General features: G+C 36.9%; 1 protein-coding gene across 5 annotated transcripts in view; it reads right to left on the bottom strand.

Annotated features, from left to right (window-relative positions):
• The window catches only part of LOC134665299 (calcium-transporting ATPase sarcoplasmic/endoplasmic reticulum type), a 31,912-nt gene extending 12,959 nt beyond the window's left edge, over positions 1-18,953 (bottom strand). For 3 of the 5 annotated variants that reach the window (XM_063522203.1, XM_063522204.1, XM_063522199.1), the window contains exons 1-2: positions 18,791-18,953; positions 9,076-9,219 (exon numbers count right to left, since the gene is read on the bottom strand). In XM_063522203.1, coding sequence (XP_063378273.1) covers positions 9,076-9,193 — 118 coding nt within the window. In that variant the 5' untranslated portion in view covers positions 9,194-9,219; positions 18,791-18,953. Of the gene's footprint in view, positions 1-9,075; positions 9,220-9,604; positions 9,744-10,258; positions 10,407-18,790 lie in introns of those variants that run through there. The other 2 variants (XM_063522200.1, XM_063522202.1) reach the window with 2 other exon arrangements.
• Between the last annotated feature and the right edge of the window lie 2,207 nt (positions 18,954-21,160).

The raw sequence follows: 21,160 nt of genomic DNA, 5'->3' as shown, positions 1-21,160 counted from the left end.
GGTAGAAGTTCGTATCTCATTATCACTGCAAGGTCTCGTGTTTATTCTGCGACACATGTGTGTTAATCAGGGTAGATTTTATCGCGCCACTATCGGGCAATGTGCTCTAAGTCAATCGCGCGTCTCTATTTGCGTACGCTCGGCCGAACCGGCGAGCTCCTTGTAGACTAATGTAAGCAATTAGTCAACTCATCGATAATGCACAGTAGCGGACTTGGCGACACTTAATCCTACGAGAGACTTATCCTCCTAATACCGCTATAATAGCCATATGTTCTGACTATTCTACTATGCTGAAGTCAGAAAAGTAGAGCCAGTAGGGCTAGGGACAGTGGCAATCTTATCTTACTTATAGGCAGCTTTGTAGGTACATAATTTAGAAATTCCTAGTGTCTTGAAAGATTGAATTGGTTACATTCTCCCCATCTAGAAATTCGCGTACGATGATAGTTTCGCGATGCTATAACTGCAGAGACAACGGCGTCGTTACGCTTCCTAAAGGCCGTCGGACGTGTTTCGGTTGCTGATCTGTCCTAACAATGCAAATTTAACTATCCACTATAAATGGAACTCATAATATAGCCGCGTGCGTAGTTATCGCTATCGTATATAAAGGAAGTGCTAAGTGAAGGCTGTTGACTTTATTTTTTGTCTGAGTTTGTTCTTCTTGGATTTAATGGTCATTAGTATAAAGTTCCGCGGTAGATTCTCGTAGCATGATAAAGTTGAGGCAGGTAAGCGCACTGAATAAAAAATACTTTGTTAGCTTCATTTATTCTGCTGTTGCTTGGGTTAAGAATTTAATAATGTCCTTCAGGTTCTGGTTCGCTTGCTGAAGACCGCCTGGTATTTAAACGTTTGGCCAAGTTACGCGAGTTGTATATCTTCTAGCTCTTACTTAACGTCTTGGAAGACTTTAGACATGGGACCGTGGAGACTTATCCTAGAATTCGCGCCGTAAAAAGTTTTACATAAATAAAACGACAGTGTCTAAATGTGAGAAACAGCAAGTTTGCCATTTCAGGATTTGTTCTAAAGTACATAATAATCGATGTACATAGGCTTTAAAATGTGCTTTTAATCTAATAAATATGTGGTCACATGGTTAACGTTGAACAAAAAAACAACGATTGCGGTGTTTTCTTCCTTATGCGGAGTAAAGTTAAGATTAGATTTGCATGAATGTGCGTCATGGCAGCAAGTCCTGTTAGCGACATGCCACAGGTGGCGTGTGCCGAGCTGCGACCTTCGTTCAATTGACGCGCTTGTAGAAGAGTAACAGGCCGCTGCAGCGCGACAATCTAGCGGATGCACCCGTGATTGGATTGCTTTAATCATATTATATTGGCGGGAGCCATGATGGGGACGGGCTTTTTCCTGATCTTATGGCGGTATACGCGCGTCGATCATATACACGAAGTGCTAAGTAAAACCGCCTTGATAATGATAAGAAACAGAGTTGTAAGACGAGCGAATGTTGAAAGGGTCAATGTCTCGGTTCTATGGGTCTCCTCTACTATGACCTACGTCGTTTGCAGAACATTAGAACAAAACAAGCTTTGAACTCGGTCATAATAAATTCAAGATCAACGTACGCAAATGAGTCACGCATGTAGGAAAGATACTGAAATCATGAACTGATTACACAAAGCAATGCAAAATACGAAACAACGGAGCTCTAGGCTACTAGACTGACGTTGTGGGCGAAGACAAAACAATTCAACCTTGTTGCTGCTCTACATACTAGAGAGAGATCTTCGGTAAACATAATAATGGTTTCAGTCTGAAGCCTAATTATAACGTAGGTACATATTTATCTGAAGTAGGTATTTGAAAGGTAGAGCTTTCGCACCCCCGTGCTCGTTTTTAACATAATACAAGTTTCGCGAGCAGCGTGGAAATGTGAAAGTACACAAGAAAGTAACTGAAGTCTAAAAATAAATGACAAAACGCCGGCGACAACCTCGAGAAAAAACGCCAGCCACGTGAAATGGGTTTCTAAGAATATAATGAGGTGGATAAAACACGATACAGTCAATAAACAACATCAAATATTCGTATTGTAAAATAAATAGAATATCGCATAGTGCTCGCGCGTCAGTTGGTCGGCGCGTAGACGCCACGCCAACGTATCTCGTCTAAAATAAACCCACAGCCCGCTTTATAATATTTCAGCCTAGGAACTCTGAAGCGCCGATCCACAATAATATCTTCTGCACGATTTATCATGCAAATTCCTCAAGCAGTTGGTTTTCTCATTATAATTACGCTAATAAATTTTAGTGACGTAGTCGACACTAATTTAAAAGCAACAAAACTGACAATAAAAGACACTCGTCAGAACTTTTATGGATTGTTTAGTTTAGACGTAAGAGGAAGCAAACCTGTTGAATCCAAGCCATTTATCGTGAGCACGTAAGGTCGTGGTGAGCTAACAAAACAGATTTATCTGTGCTGAAAACCCTTACATATGTATGTAATGTATGCATGCACTCGAACCGAGGCCGGGCCAGTATTATCTAAACACGGTTTAGGATGACGTTAGAGGATGTTTTATTCGAGATTACAGCTGCATATAAGGTTCGTTTAAATTCTTTACTATACTGCAAAACGTAATTCAAGACCAAAAAAAGTAAGATAATGTTGCACTGCAATAATTTGTTTGTAAAATTGAAAATTCCTTTTGGTAAATAATCACTCTAAGGTAATTTATTTATTAGTAATTTTACTCCTACGATTTCAAAAAGTATTTTTATTTACTTATTTTTACATAAATACAAGACGCGCTAGTAAAAAGTGGTAACATCTTACTTTTTTGGTCTTGAATTACGTTTTGCAGTTTAGTCAAGTGGTCATATAAAGCGTCATATACAGTTAGACCGTTCCCCACTCTTATTAAAGCGAATCCTAATACGATCGAAACAATGAAAGTCGTGACCTAAACCGGTGCACGATAACTATGTGTGTTTTATTCTGTCGTGCGTACAAATTTATTTGTTCAGGTTTTAAAGTTTTAGACATGATAAAATACATTGTTGCGACAATATAAATTAAAGATCAAATAAAGATTAAGTAATTCAATGATGAACAGCGGTGAATTAGGTTGGTTGTTGGCTGGCGTCACTTTGGGCCGACCTCAAATTCAGCTAAGTAAAGCCTTACATGAAAATATTAAGGACACCTCGCCACAGGTGGAACACTCCGCTTTAATGACTTTAATGAGACACGCAAAACTTCCACTAATACTTTGGTATGATACTAAAAGCCTGCAACTAAGTTTTAGTTTTTAACCCTGTAATCTTTAAATAAATAAATAAATATTGGGGACATCTTACACAGATCAACCTAGTCCCAAACTAAGCAAAGCTTGTTTGCAAACATATTAAAAAATATACGGAATATGCAATTACATTAGAATTGCGAATAGTAGTATTACCTACTGGTACATGTAAGTATTTATACCATTTCTAATTTTCTACTTTAATACCACAATTTTTTGTATTTATACTTACATAATTTTAAAGGTTTTTTCTATGATAGATTTGATTGAAAATAAAGTGTTACCGGAAGTGTATAATGAACAGACTAGAGAAAGGATGCAATAAGAAATTGTCTTTATTATCATGTCATACTTTTTGCCTGAGAGCATCACAAGTAAGGTTAGGTGGAAATGTTGCAATTTTAATGATTCGTTCACGGCTCATTTCACTCAATAACAAAGGCCTTAGGTACTTAGGTAAAACATGAAACTTGTTGTTATCTCCTTGCTGGCATGAAATTCGCCTTTAAGATCTATTCTCGTTCAACATTTTCCGTATTGTGACGGAACCTCAGGCGGATTGACGTGTAGTTTATGCCGCATGGTTAGAAGAAAAACAATCTTTGGTTGTACGATGGCAGATGCGGGTAAATTAACATGATTTGAGAAAAACTTGAGCTGAACTGACTATCATCACGGTCTCTATTTGCTCGGCATGTACATCTAATCGCAAAAGTACATAGCTCATTGACATAGATATCTAGGGACTGGCCCTACGGACAATAATAATGAGGCATGACAGGGGCCAGTACAGCGGTGTGACACCGGTACAACACGATTGGTTGATGAGTTCGCATCACGCGCGCGATTGGTTGATGAGTTCGCATCACGCGCGCTATTGGTCGCAACTAGTTGCGTTAGACTGTACGATTGGCTGGAATTCGTGAGTCACACCGCTAAACTAGTACCATTTTTAGTGCTTACAGGCCAGTCCCTAGATATATACGTTAATGACATAGCTACTTTATTAATGAATTCTTTCACGATGTGTCCATGCAATTTTGCTCCCTGTACGTTCGTTTGTCAGGTTTTGGGTTGCTTGTGAGCTCGGAACTGAAAGCCCTATGTAACAAGCGTAAACGTAAATTGTGTCTTCAAAATTCAATCTTTACTTGTCTACAAAAAAGCCTCATATTTTTCAAGTGTGTGTGTATGTTTTTCTGTTATTTCTTTGACACCCTGCGCCCAAACTATTTGTCGGATCATACCTAGTATCAGTTGTCGTAAAATTCGTTTCAGCAGCAGGAGTGTCGGAGGTTATTATAATTATAAACTATCATGAATATAATACATTAGTGAGTGAATAAAAAAAATCGGGTAGCTTTATAAGCGTAATATGTGTCAATAACTGCCCCTCTTTATTAATAGGTTAGCCCCTAGGGAGGGTTACGCCCGAGGGCGCTTCGTGGCTCGGTGCCCGTGCACGCACTGGCGACTCTGCTCATGCAGCCTATTTATAAACAAGCCTGCATCTCTATTGCTTCAAAGCTTCGAGTCTATCACAACAGCCTTGATAAAAATATTATCGATTAGCTATTAAGTACGCCATCGGGCAGTAACGGGGTAATTATCTACAGTAAGTGCTTTAACATAAATATCGACTTTTCTATACAGTTAGTACGGCGACGTGGGAACCCCGCACTACTTAAGTTGGGGCACTTACTATACACGGAGATTACAAGTGTATTAACCAGGGTAAATGATAAGGAGCAGGCACTACCTATAGGCACGAGCGTTTATGCTTCTTTATATGTTAGTATTCGTCACTAACTTTATAATAGGCAGCAAGAGTAGCGGATGAAACTGCGCGTCAAAGTAACAATCATTATTTTATAGTTTTAGCAAAAGATATATGTTCGCTGTGTGTTATGCAAAACGATACACCCATAGCATACCGACGCTCAAACACATCATCCGTATCTCAGGCGAACCAGTATAAGTGTAAAGTTAGCAACTACGCGTAAACAGAGACCAAAGTTACATTGGTTAGAACAAGGCAAGCAATGTAATGCAAACTTAGTCAAGCGAGCGCCAAACATAGGTCAGGACACAGGACAAGACGCCAGTTTCTATGCAAATATTTTCGGTGCCGCAATTAGCGGTATGGTTTGTGAGATCAACACGTGTGTAGCGGGCGATAGGTCAGTTTAAGGCGGTCTACATATTGAATGCGAATCCGCACACCGCTCCGGTGTATAAGCGAAATAGTGCAATGTACGAATATAGCGATGTCCCGCTCACACATCGGCTCGGCTGCATCGGTGTGATAACCGATTGAATCAGTTTGTTAGTCAATCCTTTAAATTCGCGAATTTATTTTGTTTGTACAATCAGATGCAGAAAAAAGGTACCTCCTGCATAGAAGTTTGTATGCAAAGGTGCTAAGCGAATAGTATTGCTGACTGTACCTATTTTATTACAAAATGATACAAAATTGAATGAAGTTGATGTCGATATGCTTAGCGAGGCGTAAATATGAATGTTGTATGCACTAAGTTTACCTTCGTATTCGTATAAACTGGATCGTGATCGTGACTCAACAGGTGGAATAAAAAGAGCTCGCGAGAAATATGTGACTCTCCACGGGAAAAGGTATCCTGTGACGGTTGGCGCTTACGTCGCATAGCACCGCAATAGTATTGGAGCGGCGTTAATAAATTAATAATAGCGTAAGCGCCAACCGCCATAAGGTACCTTTACCCGTGGGACGTCACATATGAATACTTGCATTCCTAAATTTACTACGAGAAACAAACAGGGAAGTCTGATAACAATACTTGTTATGAACTGTATACTGACCATTATGTATTTATGGTTAAATTACTATATATATTAGGTATGCCTACTTGATAGTAGTTCTTTAGAATATAGAGAAACCTGTAAATAATTTAAAACCTTTACTGCATCTATTGTTTTGACCAATATAGAAATTTTGAATCTGATTTTATACCTTAGTAAGTCTAGTGCAGTGGTTCTTAACCTTTTCAGTCCGGTCACCCCTAAGACTAACCAGGGAGCCTGATTTTACCCCTCCTCGGCCTCCTACCAATGGTAATAAAACCTAAAACGTGTACGTTTGTTATATTAGGTTAGCTTATTACCCCTGTAAAATACCAGTTTTACCCCCACGGGGGTAATTACCCCCAGGTTAGGAACCACTGGTCTAGTGCTTCTGACAAACTGGTTAATATTCCTATTAAATACAGAAATAGATATACATAGTTATAATTTAAAATTGTTCATAATTTGGGAGGAGTACGTCGTAACAATTAGCATACCGAGGCAGAGACAATGGACTTTTTCAGTCCATGGATACGCCTATGACCTACACAAGCTTCCACTAGCAAAAACGCTTAGACGCGATCGGATAATGAATCTAATTGTTTTCTTCTACCAATCAATGTGATTAATAATTTAGTTCCAGCTCTTTTATGTAATGTTGGTAGACACTCGAATCTTTCGAGTGAAAATTTGAAGGAACTCTACTCGTTTTACGAGACTCTGTGCTAACTTCAGAGTGTGTTTTAGTCTCGAGTCGAGACCTTTATTGAGTCTTTTTTAAGCACAACACAAAAAGACTCGAGCCCCCTATTAAAAACTGCGTCAACATTTTTGTACGTTTTATCCAAATACTAGTAGCAGTAAAAAAATCGTTATTGTATGGCGTACCTAACCCATGAATTTTACATGAAGACAATGCATTTTCAATTCTCTGAAAAGGACTCGAGTCTCTACAAAACACTCGAGTCTCTAATATGTTGAAAAGAATTCATGTTTCGACTTAATTAGTTACTTATATGAGTCCTAAAAACAAAATTGAGTCTTAAAGCAGAGGACTCAAAGGACTCGAGTTTTAACCAACCCTAGTTCTAGTTGTTTTATGGCTGGATTGGCTGGTTTCAACGGTACATGTCTATGAAGGAAATCAAGAATGTATTCGGTTCAGTTTATCACTTTGTGTGTATAGTAACTTGCGTTAAGCCGGTTACTAGGTTAAGAAGACAAAAGACGACTCAATTTAAGTTGCGTATTTTCACTTCGTGAACGGTAGTATGCGTATATTAATGACCGTGTGATTTAAATAGTTTAAGCCCCTTATTCATAAAACTTTACGGACCTAATTTAGTTAAATTATGTTTTATTCCTTTCTTACAAAAACATAAGTAAAATGACAGATAAAGACAAACGATTCATAGCTAACGCAGGCCAGTAACGTGTTTATGAATAACGCCATAAATATATTAAGATTAACCCCATGTATCTAGAATTTAATACCTACTTAAGTAATATTATTGTTGTAGATCAACAGCTCATTTCTGCTATTAATTTAAATTATTTTAAATGATCAGCAGTTCTTAATGTAAGACGTAAACTGAAAAACAGTCAATTCAATGTTTTGAGCTCTTTTAAAACTAAACATGTTAGATAATTGGCTAAACTTAATCTTCAATACTTCTCTGTTATCTATTGCATCAGTAATGACAGCACAGACATTATATTATTGATTACAATGGTGTTAATAAAGACAATTACAGGTGTGGTTTAATTATTTAAAGTAATTTTTTTGCGTCCAAGGTCATCCGTAGAATATTTATTTTTAAAATGGTTGTCAACAGCGGTTGATTCACATCCAGGTTAGTAGTTGGCAGGGAGTCAAGTAACCCTGACTGATTGATGGATATGGCAGTATGATGCCAAATGGACACATATTTTCTGTAAATGATTGAGCTGCATGTGCTTTAGGATAATTTTCTCTTTTTAGATAATGTCGGGTGACAAGCAAAAGTCACTAACTAACACCATTGAAATTATTGGACAATAAATCGTGTTACAAGTGTAATAAAGTGCATTGTTACTTTAATTTTTTTATAGTACTTAGTGACTTTTGCTTGTCACCCGATGATAATGTGTTTTGGACTTGTCACTTTTCCATTTAGTCAAAATTTTTAATTAATGGATATAATGTAAATAAATTTGGATGGTAACCGCAGTTAGTAGTAATACGGGCATTTTCATTTTTACTTGTACTTTAAAGTGCGATGTTGTGGTCCAGTATCGTCTAACCATCACATTCCTGAAAAATGTATGGGATTTGACATTGACCGTCAGTCAATAACATTATGATACACAGTTAAGTGAAAACACGCATACACAGTAATATCTCTAGGTTTATTACTTTTGTTTTCCTAACTTAGCCCAAAAATAGAATAAATATTGCATCTATGAGTTAAAAGGTTTAGGTTATTATCATAATGAATTATAGTGTATATTATAAGGACACATTAAATAGGTAGGTATTGTATTAGGTACCTAATAAAATGTTTATATTTATTGCCTCTTAGTTCAATGTTAAGTCAATAATGTCAATTAATATTGTCTATCAACAACCTGAGAATGAGAACTGAATTGTATTTGGTTATTATGCTTTGGTATTAGAGAGATACAACCAACAATGATTTGTTTATATGTCTATTAAATGTGTCATGATTTCTGTGTTTTATATTGTTACTCCGTCCATCCACAATATTGTTCCGATGTGTATTGCATCTCACTCTCTCGTCAAGCAAATTGTGAGACAAAATACACATTGGACAAAGAAATTGAACAGGTGTAATACCACCCTTAATTGATATTTGTAATAATCAACATGATAAGATATTATTGTTGTTATGAATGTTCAACATCCTAACTCTGACTGGCTGGTCTAGAACAGCATGACCTAAACAAAAACAAGGTAGGTAGGTAGATCCACTTACCATTTGGTCCATATTTCTCTTGGTTCCTTTTGATTTGATCTGGGGTAAGGCCTTTATCTTGGTCTGTTCCAAAATATGATAAGACTTCTTCCACGGATTTCGTATGAGCGTCCTCCATGGTGAAAGTCTATGTTGCCGTCAGTTCTGTAAAGATAAATAATTAAGGTTAGAATTGACCAGTCATCATCATCACTGCAACACTAGTGAGGTTATGTTATTTTAAACATGGGATTTCCATTTAAATTTTACAGATGCTTTACCGCAGAATATTCAACATAATAGCTCTATCTTTTATATGTTTTTGAACATTATTTACTGTTAAAAAAATAGAATATGCAAGTCAAGGGTGAGAAGTTAAATAATTGCGACACAATAAATTCAAAATACGTTGTCATCACTTGGCATTTTTAACATAATTATTATTCACACGATAGCCGTGAATACCATGGGTAAATAGGGCAAGAAACCGAAATTGTAAGTAGCAATTTCCTGCATCGCATGCACCGTTTTACTGTCTTATTCCACTCACCAAGAACTTTTCTTATTCATGAGAAATGACTGTCATTAACAATGTTACACTTAAAACAGGACAGCGCTGGACTATAGTTTTATTAAGTAGAATCTATTGTATTTGTACTAAACTAATACTTTTCTCGTAAATATCATAAACTACTAGAACACGTATCCAATGTAGCCGTCATTTTTTCTTAAACTGACGTCTAACGTGACGTTGTAAAAGTGAGAAGGTGTAGCGCCACCTATCACTTATGTCAAGAACTAATAAACCAAATTAAAACCCTTTTATTTACTACAGCTTTTTATGATATAAGCAAAATCTGAAATGAGTACGAAAATATTTTTAATGCTAAAATAATTTATTTTATAAATATAACATAGTTTTATTATAAGCGGAACGATTTAGAGCTACGGATAAATGTGGAGCGATGTTATAGGCCGGTTCTGTACCACGTGACGGAAGGCTATTTTCGTTCAATAGGCGCCTTCAAAATGCGGTATTTTTAAAATGCAGAAACGTGAACATAATTTCTTTGCGTTATGTAACACACTTATCACTGGTAATAAATTCACAAACTGTGTTATTTACTTAGAAAACACTTAATTGACACTTTTTCATTATTTTATTCACAGGAATGCGTTGTAAGAGTTGTTATTTTCGACTTACTGATATATATTTCGACAGCGTCGGGAAGGAAAGAAGAAATAAGAGTGGCGCGGGAGGTGTTTTCCCGCCGCGCCCCGAGTAGTGACTCCCGGGCGGGAGCGACGATTTTAGCGCGGCGCGGGCGCGGGCGAGGGACATGTCGGAGATTTCTTTAATTATTTTGGCAACAGTACTCGATGGCAGAGTCGACTCGCTTTCCAGGGTTGCTTGTCGCGCTCGCACGGCGTCGCGACCGTCCTGTCCTGTGATGATCTTTTTATAGCGGGCGCTACCCGGGTCGAGCTCCCCGGTCCTTGCTTACCAATACGCGGCTTGTCTTTTACGACTATTATAAAGCTTTTCAGTTTACACCACTATTCTCCAAGCGATAAAGTAGCTTTATAGTTGACATTAATTAAAAGTCTCTCGTGGAAAACATGTTTACGTTTACGCTTAAGGCAGATGATGATGATATAACAGCCGTAGGTTAAGTGAAATAATTTAATTTTCACCACACCAGCTCGAAAAGGCTTACTTTGCACTTCAAAAACTGATAGCAAAGTTGCATTTTATTCACATGTGAGACAAAATAATCAAATGCAAATTTTGAGTTAGTTTCTTATGTTTGCTGGTAGAATTGCCTTTTAAATGATGATTTTGGATGATAAATATTTAATAGCATTGATTTGCATTTGATTTGGTTTGATTTTGTTTGATATTTTACATTCAAAATTTGCTTCGGGTTGGTGTGGTGAAAAATTTTGTGTTTCACTCGGGGGCAAATTTTGTTTAACCCTCGTGCTTTGAAACCCTTGCAACGCTCAAGATTCCATTTTTCGAACCACTCGCTACGCTCGTGGTTCAATTTTGGAATCATTCGCTTGCTCGGCATCAATATTAGCACGAGCGGTTTTAACCGCTCGTTGTTGTTTACAACAACTTTTTGCCCCCTTGTAAAACAAATAACTATTTCACCACACCAGACCATAAGGCTCCCTTTATTCTTAATAAATTGATGAATGAGAAAGTGGCATTTTATTCACAAGGGTGGCAAAGTAATGTGATTGCAATTTTACAGTTGTCAACTCAATTAACTTTTAAGTGATGATTTCGAATTATATATATATATATATATATATATATATATATATATATATATATATATATATATATAAATATTGAAGCGTTCATTTGAATTCGATTTGTAATGTTTTAAGTTAGCATTTTTCTTGAGTTGGTAACATGGTAAAAAAGGTTCTGTTTCACTCGGTAGCAAAGTTTATTTACCCTAGTGCCTTGAAAAAAACCCATGATTCCAGTTTTCGAACCACTCGCTTCTGTTGGTATCTTTAGCTTGCTCGGGGTATCAATATTAGCATGAAGAGTTAAACAACAACTTTGCTCCCTTGTAAAACAAATTTAAATTTTATCACACCGGCTCATAGAAGTCACAAACCATTGTACAATGTAGTATTTTATACACAACAATACACGCTTAAGTATATGTATATACTAATGCAATTTTTGAGTTACTACATCACGTGAGCTGGTGGAATGGATTTTCAAGCGACATGATTTGGATAAATATTTCAATTAAGGCTAGTATTTTCCTCACGGCTTAGATAATAGTTATTTGTTCTACAAGGGGGCAAAGTTGTCAAAATCAAACCAAATCAAATCTAATTGAATGTTATTAAATATTTATCATCCAAATTAAATTATCATTTTAAAGTCAATTCTACCAGCAAACATAAGAAAACAACTCAAAATTTGGTGTGGTGAAAATACTTTTTCACCACACCAGCTTGGAAACGCTTACTTTGCACTTCAAAAACTGATAGCAAAGTTGCATTTTATTCACATGTGAGGCAAAGTAATCAAATGCAAATTTTGAGTTGTTTTCTTATGTTTGCTGGTAGAATTGACTTTCAAATGATGACTTTTGATGATAAATATTTAATAACATTCATTTGGATTTGAGATGGTTTTATTTTGTTTGATATTTTACATTTAATATTTGCTTCGGGTCGGTGTGGTGAAAAATTTTGTGTTTCACTCGGGGGCAAATTTTGTTTAACCCTCGTGCTTTGAAACCCTCGCAACGCTCAAGATTCCATTTTTCGAACCACTCGCTACGCTCGTGGTTCAATTTTGGAATCTTTCGCTTGCTCGGGTATCAATATTAGCACGAGCGGTTAAACAACAACTTTGCCCCCTTGTAAAACAAATAACTATTTACTCAAGGTTTAATTAAAAAAATTGTTCCACACGATAGCAAAGTTTGTTTGCCCCTCATGCCTTTGAAGCCCCACACGAATAAGAATTGCCTCTGATACGAGTTATAACCACTGTAATAACATACTTAATGACTATAATTAGGTTATACTTGTTGCAATTGGGCCGCAACAGACGGTTCGGCATTGGATGTTTACAGTTGGCACTGCTTGGCAGAGACAAACGGTCAGACGACATTGATGTATGACTCGAAATATTTTTCAGGCGATATCTACGAAGATGTACAGCTGTCAAAGTATACGCGGTATTTGAGGGCATATATAATTACGAGGTACTGTTCTTTAGTATTATACAACTGTAGTTAATTATACAGGTATGTACTAAAATTTGCATGCAGTTCTTTTTAGGGTTCCGTACCCAAAGGGTAAAACGGGACCCTATTACTAAGACTTCGCTGTCCGTCCGTCTGTCCATCTGTCTGTCACCAGGCTGTATCTCACGAACCGTGATAGCTAGACAGTTGAAATTTTCACAGATGATGTATTTCTGTTGCCGCTATAACAACAAATACTAAAAACAGAATAAAATAAAGATTTAAGTGGGGCTCCCATACAACAAACGTGATTTTTGACCAAAGTTAAGCAACGTCGGGCGTGGTCAGTACTTGGATGGGTGACCGTTTTTTTTTTGCATTTTTTCCGTTTTTTTTTGCATTATGGTACGGAACCCTTCGTGCGCGAGTCCGACTCGCACTTGCCCGGTTTTTTAGCTACCCTGTATATATTCACCTAAGCACCCTCTTTGATAGTGTTAAATTGGAAGTTATTAACCTCTCGTTTTGGTCTCTTTTAAAATACAACACTGGAAAGCATGTTTTTTCCGTAAAACACATTTTTTAACAATATTAGGCTATCTATTTGTATTGAAAATTAATACAGCCTGACATGACCTATTAACTAAAAACCGGGCAAGTGCGAGTCGGACTCGCGCACTAAGGGTTCCATACCATAATGCAAAAAAAAAAGAAAAAAAACGGTCACCCATCTAAGTACTGACCACTTCCGACGTTGCTTATCTTTGGTCAAAAATCACGTTTGTTGTATGGGACCCCATTTAAATCTTTATTTTATTCTGTTTTTAGTATTTGTTGTTATAGCGGCAACAGAAATACATCATCTGTGAAAATTTCAACTGTCTAGCTATCACGGTTCGTGAGATACAGCCTGGTGACAGACAGACGGACGGACGGACGGACGGACGGACGGACGGACGGACGGACGGACAGCGAAGTCTTAGTAATAGGGTCCCATTTTACCCTTTGGGTACGGAACCCTAAAAATCAATATCAATTTAGATAAACGATGACTCAGCAGGTTATGGGCCAAGAACAGTTTGATACACGTACGCCCAATACTTACTCGTTAGTTGAACTGGAATAAAATGTATGTCGTCGTGTTAGGTTACGTTAGTGTACCTAGGTATGATAATTGATAGTTATTAGATATATTATTCTACTTAACTTAATAAGTTTAATTACGTTTATGTGCGTTCCTTCACCCAGGGCTCGGATACCGGTATTTTTTGTATGGGAACGAAAACGGTATTTTTTAGTTTTTTGTTGTATAATTATTTCATTTCTAATTGGGCAATCTAATAATACGAAGTCGTTACCTAAAAACATAACGGAGTCCTACATTTGGTGTATAAAATAATTTGAAATACATATACCATGGTTATTTCGAAGTTTTTGCAAAAATCCGGTTCCGATCCCTGCCTTCACCCAAGTTACCGCGTGCATGTATATCGTTGAAATAACATTGTTTACAGAACAATTTTCTTTTAATTCATACCCTACTCTGATGTATAAATGAATACGGAAAACACGAAAGTGTTTTCATTACCGTTAGGTACTGTATCTACAGGGTGATTCATGAGACGTGAGCAGGACTAATCCTGCACACTCAGTAACTGATCATTGATCGATCACCATCGTATTTAGGTGAAACAACCACACTTTTTCCTATTTTTTAACTTTTTGGCGAGGGCAAATTTAATTCTCTACAATCATGGTCACCCTACAAGACCTAATTTAATAATTTTAATAAACATAAAACCTCTTTAACCGTAATGACAGCATTATGATTACGAAGAACATAAACTGTCAAACTTGAGTGAGATACGAGTTTTCAAAAGTAACCAGACCGTGATGACATTCAGTTTGACACAGAATATCGGTAGTTTAGTATTCTAATTGTAGGGTGACCATGCATGTCGTAAATAAATTAATAACTTTTTTTTCCAACACGACTAGAAAATTAACGTTAACCTCACTAATACTGACACGAAACAGTTGCTTATAATTTACGAAATGCGCAGTGTTAGTCCTGCTCACGTCTCCTGAATCACCCTGTATAATGTCGGTAATCAATTAAATTAATGGCGAGTATCAATTGTCAGTACTAGGTACTCAAATTTAAGTAATGTTTATCACTCAAATTTAAATATATAACCATTTATATATAAGACAAATACGAACGAATAAATTCTGCTTTCCATTCTGTTTATATAATGGTTGACGTATTATGCTTAAACTAATATTTTTGTTTTTACTTTAACTCAGTATGCAACCAATTCCGGATAAATTAAGTAAGTACCCGTACAAGTAAACGCAAAAAAAATGTATGAATTAATTGAAATCAGTTATTACATTCTAAATGTAGATTCTAAATCTTTCATGAAAAAAAAACTTATCGTTGTTAATAGATAATGGAAATGAATCTATGTGCGTGGAGACCACGAGGACACAGAATGCGTCTGTCACGGTCAGCTAAGTTTGGAGCGGCCAAGGCCGTCTTGTTTCGGATTCCTCGTGTCTCCAGGAAGGTGTCCGTTGACGTGCCGTTGACGTAACGCGATGAAAGAAAAGGGATATACCAATACCTAGTTGATGTAGAGCTTTATGCTTGCGTACGATCGCATAATCCTGGCAGCCCGTAGTAGAGGCACGATTCCATTGCTGTTTTAGTAAACAGTTGATTTGTTTACGTTTCAGGTTTGTAAACCTGTGCAATCGTGTCTACGTAGTAGCATCAGTGTGCTACTAGCTGAAACTAATTCGCCCTAGGATCGGTCTAGGTAAAGTGTACTAGCAAAACCGGCAATGGCTTTTAAAACATAAAACCTAGAGGTTCACGATAAGCGTACGAATAGGTACATAGGTAATTAATTAATATAATTTTAAATTATTGTATGTATTTATTATTTATATTTTAGTGTCTGTTAGTAAATATCTTCACTATTAAAACGAGTTGTTTAAAAACTTACTTCACAGGTTTTCGACAGGCACTTTCGTTGTTATTTTAGTTATTTGGTATTAAGTATGTACCTATTATATGTGTGTATACGGTGTGTATTTTTTCGCGAAAGCAGTTGACAACGTGGTAAACCCACGCAAGTTAAAACGGTTCAGCAAATTCCTGAAAAAAAACAGTTCCTTAATAAATTTACAAGCCAGCTGCAAGGGCGGCCACTGAAAAACTGTCAGCCTTGTCTTCATGACACTGAATAAATTCACCGAGTGGAAATATAAAATTACAGGAAAACAGCTGAATGCCAATGCTACCAACGTTTATTTCGGCGGCTGAAATAAAATGTATTACGGAGACGACATTTTATAGTGTTACGTGTTCAGAAACTTGGCTTCCAATACACAACGATTTAACGGTAATTTACGAGCGAGTTTACAAAATAAGGTGCATTTTCTTAAGGACTAAGTAGTTAGGTGTCTTTCTTTATTTGACAACATGACCAAGACAAACTCCACAAACCTCAAAAGAGCTCAATGATCTCAGTTACCTAGTTGTTTACAAGTTAAACGTTACGACTGATGATACTTACAGAAACACTCTTAAAGTAGGAAGAAATTGACAAATTAAAAGTAGATACTCAAATAGTCTATAATGGGTCAAATATATTTTAGAAAAATGTCATTTCTGTGGATAATACAATCAAAGATAACGACTCTGGTACATATATCTATTGTTATTCTTATTTGAGTTTCAAGTATTGAAAAAATGTAACCCGCCTGTAAAAGTGCCGCGTAAAAATTAGCTTTAGGTTCCCTTAAATATGCGATGTCTACAGGAAAGACGCGAACGAGTTTGTTAAGAAATGTGTATGACCCTAATATATTATGTTTGATTTATGTATTTTGATGCGAAGTAATCATTTAATATGTTATATAACAAATATAAAAAGTAATATTATAGAAATTTACAGACTAGGGTCGATAGGTACCTACCCGGGTAAATGTGCCTAGCACGCTGCTGGCGTTGCCTCTTTGAACAGCCAATATACTATTGATTAGTATATTAAAAAAATATAATAATCGTCAATTAGTGATAGTGGGTGGAACCCATGAACGTAATGAAGAGTTTTAGTTTCAGCATGCAATTAACGAGGGAATAATGTGGTAAAGCGTATTTCCTGCGATTGAATCACGCGCTAGACTTGCGGCAGTAACTTTTGGTTTATCGCCCATTAATCGCTTCGGTTTGATTTGGACTTGGACGACTTATTTCCGTGTTGACGCTGCCGCGTTAAATACTACAATGAACACATTTGTGTTGTTATATCCTTGCGCATGTTTATGTGCCTATACGTAGGGTTATGTACCTGCGACTTTCAATTTGATTCATTGTAGGTACATATATTATATAAGGATTTTATTAGAGCACGCATAATGACTTAACCGAAATGTGAGTTTTTAGTCATTTTTTTTTCGTTTTCTGACACCAATACAGTATTTGTAAAAGAAAAAGATTATACTTGGACCATATTACTCTTACATGTACCTAAGTGCTTCCTAATTCCTTTGCTCGATTTCTTATTTGTGAGGTACGAATAAAGTATGTTACGTTACGTAGTTATTGCGAACCAACGGAAAGGGAGGACCGAGTTCGTAAATCAACGATCGGCGATCGGCGCGAGTTTTCCTAGCAGGTGCGGAGTACATAAATAAAAAGCAAGCTTTTAAAATTCCGAGATAATGTAACGAGCATACGCAAGTCCCTGGCAAATGCCAGTGTTCGTAAGGCGATTCGTCATCTACAAATAAACGGCCGAAGGTAATAATCGAAATAGAATATCGTACTTGAGTGTGTCGTAACGGACCATCTGCTTTGGCAGGTCGGATAGGCTAAAAGGGATTTGGAACGCACCAGAAAGGTTATAGTCTAGCTCAGAAATACATTAATTTTATAGATATTCTATCCTGTTTTATTTCTAACAGGCTAGTTACAATCGTGGAAGAAATATCTGTTCTCATCAAAGGTTTTTGTTTATTGTACGTGCAAATAAAGTACGCGCTTTGTTTATATGATAGTCGGTATGGAATCAACACATCAGTATTATAATACATATTAACTTACGGGATTTGATAATAAAAGTTTATTTTTACAGTTTTATTGTTTTATGCAAAAGCACCGCACAGTTTTGTATTTAATTCAATTACAATTGTTATGTAATCATTCTGTAACAAACAACTGTTTATATAATGTTTATATTCAATATGTTTACCATAAGTTGCGTCACTTCATAGCAAGAGTCTATATACAAAGGTTCTTTTGGTTGGACAGTTAATTTGTAAGTACATAAGATAGCCATTAAAGAACACCGTCTAACAACTAAGATAATTTTGTACCTAAGTCTTTTGTTTTGAGTTAACGAATATCGTTAATCATCAAACTGCCACGAGATTGTACTACTTATACTAGTAGGCCATACTGTTATCCATTGGCAATATAATTCTTGGTGGTTTATATAAAATTGTTTGATAACTATTTACAATAATCGCATTATTTTTAAACTCTGATGAGCCAGTATTACCAGTAGTCAGGACTTTATATGAGTTAAATGACGTAACAATAGTCTGGCAAGTCAAAGGTGGCAGAAGCCCAACAGTTGAAAACATTTACTCGTTCCTTTCTATTCAGTCCAAAAGTAAGAAAGAAATGAGTCGAATGCTCATGTAAAGTTTTACGCACACGATTGGTTGACTTGATCACATGGTTATGTTCAAAACAATAGTGCACAGTTAAATTCCTGGTAACACTGGCTATCACTTCCGTAACTTTTCCACTTCCGAAGAAGAAATCTCGTTAAAATACACGCTTCTGCATTTTATCCGCACCTAATCACATCCGGCACTAACAATCCATTTTATCCGTAACCTAGGAGTCCGAATACGCTGGCAACACTGAACACAATCACAATCCACAGTCCTCGGTTGGTAGCACTGTCACATTTGAATCAACTTACCCTCACTATCACTTGGTCCCAATCACTTGGTTTTGTACATACATCCAATTATACAGAAAGAATACTTTCTTTTTTTTGTTAATGTAGGTACTATCGTGTAAGGTTAGCGCGCCCCATGAGGAGAGCGTCAGGAGTGCGGCGCGCCGGGCGCGGGAACAGATAGTCGCCCACTTTTATAAGCTTTGTGGTGGGCAGCGGGCTGCTTGCCAGCTGAGACGCGCCGGCTACTCCCCTATGCGTCCCGCATGCGGCAGAAACCCACCCCTCGACTCTATCACAAGTGAGCACAGTTCAAAATGCAACTACACACAACTTTGCAGCCGCAAACCTAGTTTCTAATACTCTGACAACTCTAGACGTTACCTTTAATTTACAAATTATTACAAGTAAAATGCAATTCATTTACTGTCCAGTATTAAGCCCCAGCTCTAGAAGACAATTGCTGATAATAATAGATAATAGTCAATTACCAAAAATACAGCTCGCAAATTGCTTTACGGGAAGCTTAGTTATTGAAAATAGGCAATCGGTATGGATCGACTGTACTTGGACTGTACTGTAATAGTATTAGTAGGTACGTCATGATTTTATTTACTGAAACATTTCAAAGTTCCTTTCTAGGATTTCATTATTCCACGTCGAAGGTTATAAATAATCATTAATAGAAAAAATAACCGACTTCTTAAAACAGTTTGAAATGCCATACAAATTATTGGCTGTTCATACAAATTGAAGTGTGGCCATACAAATTGAAGTTGTTCTTAAACGTACAACCCCTCTGGTGTTGCAGGTGTCCATGGGCGGCGGTAATCGCTCACCATCAGGCGATTCATCTGCTTGTTTACCCCCTATATCATAAAAAAACCTAACAGTTTTGATATGTTATGACAAGTCTCTTAATCCAACTTATCTTAATCCCACCATTGAAACGAAAATATTTTTCTTTTATTAGTATAATCGCTACCACAACGTGTCTGATTATAGGCATCAAATAAACTCATTCTGCTTATACATACAATCTATTAATTGACAGCGAATACACTCGACAGCACTGAAAACTAGACGTTGTGGTCGAAATTGTCAAAATAATGAAACACATTTTTATTGTTTTTCAGTGTAGTTTAAATTGCGTGTAGTTATAGACGTGTAGTGGCAAACATCAATTACGGTTCAGTCGGAAGTACTTGGCATTTCCGGTCGTCGGTGACTCACGCGCATCTGCTTTAGATTGAATTGACTATGATCTGCATCTTGAGCAAATTCGGTTCAGATACGCAAAACTTGTTTGATGTAAGGTTTATAATAAAATAATATAGTATGATAAGTAGAAAGATGGTGCTAGTCGGAGTGCAGGCAGACCAAAAAGGAGATGGCGGGACGACTTGGACGTATTTTGTCCGGATTGGCGGGAAACTTCAAAAGACAGGGTTGAGTGGAGAAAGCGAGGGGAGGCCTTTGCCCAGCAGTGGGACACTTAGCCAGGCTAACAAAAAAAAATGATTAGTATATCATTTAATAATATAATATGGATAATTACAAAACTAACTTTGTAGGCTCGAGACGCAAAACAACTTTGCTGTTGAGCTAAGTACCGTAAAATGGGGCTTTTAAACTGTCGCCGTTGGTTACTCCACACATACTCGTACATACAAGTTTACGTTCATTCTCTCGTACTATAGTATTGTATAACAAGCTTTATTTCACCCCTTATGGGCCAAATTCCTAGATACTCAAAATCAGCTCTTCTAGGTTATTTATTGTTATAAACTAGCCTTGTTCTAAATTTAATCAAACTTAACAGTTTTGAATGATACACGGTTAGTTTTATTAGACTTATATCGACCGGGATATTTATGGACCGGGATTAACCTCTTTGTATTGATTGTTATCTTCAGGTACCCGTGAACAAGTAAGGCCTCCCCCACATCTAGCGTCTTTCGAGCGTCGGCGTCTACAACTCTATGGCCGCTGCTCTACGCAGCGACGTCATTTTCCATAGCGCTGACCAGACCCCGACAGACGCCGACGCTCGAAAGACGCTAGATGTGGGGGGGCCCTAAAGATGCATGTACCTAACTGCGTCGAAATATCGGGAGCTCGAAAACAATACAAAAGGTAATCACGATCCATATCCCGGTCGATATAAGTCTTCATCTAAATTCACATCCAAAATATCGAAATAGCAAAATATATATACTAACATATTTATTCATATCAGTAAAGTTCATACCTCAGGAACATCGGTTGTGCATTGTCATCGCATTATTGCACTCAATGTTATCTGTAGAATTCAGTCCCATTCAGTTTATTTATTATTTACAAAATACGGCCATATTCAGGTTAGTCAGGCGTCGAAATATTGAAATAACA

Source organism: Cydia fagiglandana, chromosome 6, assembly GCF_963556715.1.
Source record: "Cydia fagiglandana chromosome 6, ilCydFagi1.1, whole genome shotgun sequence".
NCBI lineage: Eukaryota > Metazoa > Arthropoda > Insecta > Lepidoptera > Tortricidae > Cydia > Cydia fagiglandana.
Note: the sequence above shows the minus strand (reverse complement) of the source record. Positions and strands in the feature narration are given on the sequence as shown.